The following is a 6,000-nucleotide window of genomic DNA, read 5'->3' on the forward strand; positions in this document are numbered from 1 at the left end:
ATCTCTTGTATCATGTCCACAGTCTCAACCATCTCTTGTATTATGTATGCAGTCTCTAACCATCTCCTGTATAATGTCCACAGTCTCTGACCATCACCTGTACAATGTCTGCAGTCTCTGACCATCTCTTGTATCATGTCTGCAGTCTCTGACCATCTCTTGTATCATATCTGCAGTCTCTGACCATCTCTGGGATCTTGTCTGTAGTCTCTAACCATCTCCTGTATCATGTCTCCAGTCTCTGACAATCGCCTGAACAATGTCTGCAGTCTCTGACAATCGCCTGAACAATGTCTGCAGTCTCTGACCATCTCTTATATCATGGGTCTTCAAACTATGGCCCTCCAGTTGTTCAGGAACTACAATTCCCATCATGCCTAGTCATGTCTGTGAATGTCAGAGTTTTACAATGCCTCATGGGATGTGTAGTTTCGCAACAGCTGGAGGGCCGTAGTTTGAGGATCCCTGTCTTATATCATGTCTGCAGTCTCTTGTATCATTCCATTAGTCTTTGACTATATCCTGTTGTGTGTTTGCTTTCCCTGACACTGATTATTCACTGAATTCTATGTGCGGCCCTTTGGTGATGCTGAGGGCCACACATCAGGCCCCCTACATCAAGAAAGTTGGCTACCACTGGTATACTATATGTGAATTCTGCCTTTCCACAATAAAAGAAGAAAAATGGGACTCTTGAAAACCTCATAAGCTCTGTGTTACTTTAACTAATTACAAAAACATATAGTTATCCTCTATTTGAATAGAAAACACAGGGACAGTGAACCTGATACATTCTTACGTTCAATATAACAACGTTTTATAGCACTTACTATGTTTTTCTTCCCGCTGTATATTTACCTTGATTAATTGAAATGTTGGTCTCTGATTTCCACAGCAATATGTCTCCAGAAATGTAAGAATGGTGGTGAGTGTATTGGCCCCAACACATGCCAGTGCCCCTCGGAATGGGAAGGGGCTCAGTGCCAGAGCCGTAAGTAATGCTTTGTATCTCGCGGTGGTGTGCCATGTCTTTGTTTATATACATTTATATCACTAGACAGGAAAATGTCTCCTTGTTCATCAGTTTTCTGTGTTATTTCAGCCGTGTGTAATTACAAGTGTTTATATGGCGGTCGATGTATCTCACCCAACGTATGTTCCTGTCGCCCTGGATACACTGGAGTAATGTGTAGTCAGAGAATACAGGTAATGGATGGGTGTTTTTTTTAAGTATGCTCCGTATATCTAGTAATAGTCACAATCATCTGGACTTTGTATGGATCTGGTATGGATTTTGAGGGGAAACCCTATGCAAAAAAATCAAGAACAAAAATTGTAGGGCGCCCTCAAAAAAATCAACACCAAACCCTTATCTTAGACTGCAGCCTGGCAGGCCAGAAAAGAGGAGATGACCCCACAATGTACATCCAACATCAGCTATGTCATCCAGTGATGAAATTGACGTCAGTCACCATGCCCAACGCCCACCATCCCATGAAACGAAATACCTTTGACTGCCGGTACAATCCGATCCCAATGTCTGCTTGCCTGCAAATATAAGTTCCCGGCGTCTTCTGGGTGACATCATTGACCAGATATGAACATGACTAAAAATGCTCCTTCCAAGATGGATTAATTAAATTTTTATTTTTTTGCTTTGGTAAAAGTTCTTAAGGGCAGTGCCCAGTGACCCAAGGCTTCATGCCACTTGTTAAACAATTCCTCGAATAGAAAATGTCCAGAACTGATTTTTAACATTCACCTTCCATTAACTTCAATGAAGTTCAGATTTGGCACCTAAACTTCTGTAATGTACACCGAATCTGCCTCGTACCAAACTATATATACAGTAAAATATATATATATATATATATATATATATATATTATTGTTTTTTTTTTTATTTAATCTTCCTTTTCTGGGTATAGATCTTTATCTGTCCCAAGCATGTTTGATTCCACTTACTGTTGACTGACTCTATCACTGCTGGAAGTCTATTCCAAGTATTAGCTACTCTTTCAATAAAATAATACTTCCTGAGATTAGTTTTATACTTTCCTCTGGTTAGTTTGAGTTTACTTTTCCATGTTCTGTATCTTAGCCAGGAGTGCACGTTTGCCATGCCATTGTGTTTCATGTACCAAGGAAGGTTTTGGTGGCCCTCTCAAGGGGCTTTATGGGATCGGCTTGGCCTTTATTTGATAATCTGATAATCTGCCATGACATACCAGCACTGTCAGAGAGAGTTTATTCTAACCATACTGCATGTGATTCAGTTCATGGACTCAGTTCATGGACTCCTGTAGTGCTATACTTGCATCCGGGGGGGGGGGGGGTTGCCTGCCCTTGGTGCTCTAATAGGTGCTCCTATACCTGGTGGTTGAAGCCCTGAACTATCTTCCAGGGATGTGTTCAATTGGAATTGTTTTATTGGGATTTGTATGGTCCATAAATGGATAATTAGTCAACCCTGCATAGCATAATATTTAATCCCTTTGGACTTACTCCTCTTAAGGAAGTGGGGGGGTGGGGGAATAGTAAGCCTCATGAAACACGTAGAGGAACTTGATACTGTCAACACAAGCATTAACATTTGCCAAGTGGAGTTTACCTCTCTGTATGGGAGGAATATAGTCATCAATAATAGTAAAAATGGTTTATGTTTAATAACCAAGGAGAACATATCTATGCACTATAAGACTTGTCTACATGTCTATGATTGTTTAAAGTGGTTGTAAAGTCAGATGATTTTTTTAAGGTAAAAATCCTTCTGCATACAGCTTCCTCCGCAGCTCCCTTAAATACATACCCGAGCCAGCCTTGATCCAGCGATGTGCCAGAGAGTCAAGGCTCTCTCGGGTCTCTTGCTCCTGATTGACAGCAGCTGGAGCCAATCAGAGCCAGTGGGGAGGGAGTGGGGGGGCAAAGCCAAGCTCCACTCTGTATGACTAAAGGCCCTTTCACGTGTCCATGTACGGGCTCCGCTTTGCTCAGCAGGGATCTCTCGATCTCGATCCCCGCTGATCAGGCAGATGACAGGTCGGTCTCTGCACACTGTGCAGGGACCGAAACTGTCAGAGCGCCGCTCTCCTCTATGGCGGATCGGATGAAGATGGACCGTAGGAAAAGTAGGGTTTTCCTCCGTCATCAGAAACAGAGCATAGCGGAGACTGATGTCAACGGATGTTCATCCGCTGACATCCGCTCTCCCATAGGGATACATGTATATCCATTTTTCATCTGAAAACGGACGGATGAAGAATTACCATACGGTCCGTCCGTGTGAAAGGGCCCTTATGGACACTCAGAACGGGGCTCTGGAGCCAGCATGCACAAGTTCCCCCATAGCAAGTGGCTATGATGGGGGGCACTCAGCAGGGGAAGGGATGGTGGAGCCAGGAGTGCCAGCGGGGGGACTTGAGAAGAGGAGGATCGGGACTGCTTTGTGCAAAGTCATTGCACAGAGCATTTAAGTATGGCATGTTTCTTATTTCATAACAACAACAAAAAGCAAGCCTTTGCTATGTTAATGTATAGACATTTTGTTATGGTTAATCTTAATGTTTTTGTATATATAAAACAGTACAGAGGTGTTTTTTTATGCCTTATTTTTCTATGATATTGCAATGTGTGGTATTCGTGGGGCACCCTAAAAGTCCATTTTGTGCTTTGAGCATTTTTTGAGGGTTGAAGATACTGCCCTCTATTCACCATGTTGATGTATTTAGAGGTTTCAATCATGTCTCCCCTTTTTCTTCTTTCCTCCAGACTGTACATATTAAGTCTCTCCTGATATGTTTTATTATTTTTTTTTGCAAAGTTTGGATAGAGGTCCCACGTCCCTAATAAAAAAAAAAAAAAAAAAAAAAAAAATTTGGATTCAGTTTTTAGTATTCAAACTTTTTCCATTTTTAATCTGCAGGGAGCACGCGGGTGAAGGAAGACTCAACTGAGTGCTACAGAAAACACTGAGTGAACTAAATATCCAGCAGGACTCGACTGTACTCAACACCCAATATTTAATATTCCAATGACGAATATTAGTGGCATTCTAAGACCAGAGGACGTGACTCAGAGGACACAGAGGTAGAGCTGGCTTATACCTGGATTGTCATACAAGAAGAGAATCACACCTGATCAAACAGCAAGATCTGAGATCTCTTTTTATACTGTATTTTTTTTTCTACAAATGTAGCAACTGAACAGCTGTACTCCAACTAGGACCTGCTACTGTAACTGTTATTTATGTATATTCTCAAATATGGAAACTTTATTTGTTATTTTTAATTTGGGTTTTTGGATGTAATTTAAAAAATTTACTATAACAAGATTTTTTTTTTTTTAACAAAACTTATTGTGTGTCAAGATTTTTTTTTTTTTAACAAAACTTATTGTGTGTCTCTTCAACCATTTCATGACTAGAAGTCATTGATGCCTAGGCCAAATTTTAACAGCATCAGCATGCATTGAACTTACCAAATACTCTATAACTAATTTGCACACCTAAATATTGTTTTTAATGACATAAGGTTTTTATTTGGTATGCTGCTTTAATAAAAAAAAAGCCCTGTTCTGTTTTTCTAAAGGCTGACAAATGCATATGTTTTTCAAATTACTTTATTGCTATTTTTTTTAATAGTGCAACTGTATCTGACAGTTACACTATTAAACAGATGGCAATGCAGATCAACAATGCAGCCTGAAGGTGGCAGTGTTCATTTACAGACTGAACGCTTTTATTTTTATCAATAACAACTCCAGCCTGCATAGCTGATGTAGTGATCACATGATCAGGAACCACTTTGGCTGCTGGCTCTCATAGGGGAGAACATTTATTAACTTGTGCTCGACAAGGGGCATCAATATGTAGATTGCAGTCACAATGGGTTAAAAAAAAGTTAGAAGCCTGTTTAAATAGCATCACGTCTATAGCAGTCATATCTACATGGTCATATAATTCTTCCTGAAATCTATTGTTTTCCTATAGTGAGCTGTCAGACATATAATAAATGCATGTGGGCTTGGAAATAGTCACATGAAGGCAATACATTATAATGGCAGCTGAGCTTCCTTTTAATTATGAAATTATTAATTAGAGGGAGTACCAGGAAACCCTATAATTATAAGATTATTAATTAGAGGGCGCACCGGGAAATCCAAACCATCAGAGGTTCCTGTAATTGCGGTTTGACAAATGACACTGTGCTGTACAAGATATACTCCACACTATTGCACTCTGCACATTGGATATTGTTTTGTAGATGCTGCCCGTACAGTACGATTGTGTTAATTGTTTTTCCACATGGCCAAAAGGGGCAAACCTTTGATGTAGTGTAGTATAAACAGAGAGATTGCAACTTTTTATCATCAATGGGAGGATTTTGCTACCATGTGCAGCATGTGTGAGTCTCAGTTATGACCAGCTGTTCACAGCACACCAATGGAAGAACAATAGACCTTGCAGCCCATGCAGCTGCCATGGTGCCTGGGAGAGGAGGGGACCCTATTAGGCTAACGAGGAAAATCAAGGCCTTTTTTTCAACTGAAAAGTGGATGAACGCCTCAGGCCGATGCTCGCCCCTGTGCTTGCGGCTTGCGTCAGAGCTCCTTATCCAGCGGCTGCCACAGAAGCTCCCTGTCCTGCACATCCTAATCTCTGCAGGGGGTGGGGGCGGCTATCCCTAGTTGTGGTGTTCCTGACCTCCTCCTTTTGTGAGTGCATTACTTTTAGCTTTGTTTTACCTATTTATGTGTCATTAAATACTACACTATATTGGATTTTGTTGCACTGCTCTGTTTTTCTCTACTCTTTAGTTACATAGCACACTCCTGAACCCTGCACTCTGTGTGCTGCATACTCCTAAACCCTGTACCCAGCATACTCCTGAACCCTAAACTCTGTATGTAGCGCACCCCTGAACCCTACACTCTGTATGTAGCGCACCCCAGAACCCTGCACTCTGTATGTAGCACACCACAGAACCCTGCACTCTGTGCGTA

At 41.2% G+C, this 6,000-nt stretch overlaps 1 protein-coding gene across 2 annotated transcripts in view; it reads left to right on the forward strand.

Moving 5' to 3' along the window:
* The window catches only part of VWDE (von Willebrand factor D and EGF domains), a 176,267-nt gene extending 170,489 nt beyond the window's left edge, over nucleotides 1-5,778 (forward strand). For both annotated transcript variants that reach the window (XM_077490717.1, XM_077490718.1), the window contains 3 exons: nucleotides 896-991; nucleotides 1,103-1,206; nucleotides 3,923-5,778. In XM_077490717.1, coding sequence (XP_077346843.1) covers nucleotides 896-991; nucleotides 1,103-1,206; nucleotides 3,923-3,937 — 215 coding nt within the window. In that variant the 3' untranslated portion in view covers nucleotides 3,938-5,778. The remainder of the gene's footprint in view (nucleotides 1-895; nucleotides 992-1,102; nucleotides 1,207-3,922) is intronic.
* The last annotated feature ends 222 nt before the right edge of the window (nucleotides 5,779-6,000 follow it).

This window comes from Lithobates pipiens, unplaced genomic scaffold, assembly GCF_037356315.1.
Source record: "Lithobates pipiens isolate NorthernLeopardFrog02 unplaced genomic scaffold, aLitPip1_a1.2 Scaffold_19, whole genome shotgun sequence".
NCBI classification, from domain to species: domain Eukaryota; kingdom Metazoa; phylum Chordata; class Amphibia; order Anura; family Ranidae; genus Lithobates; species Lithobates pipiens.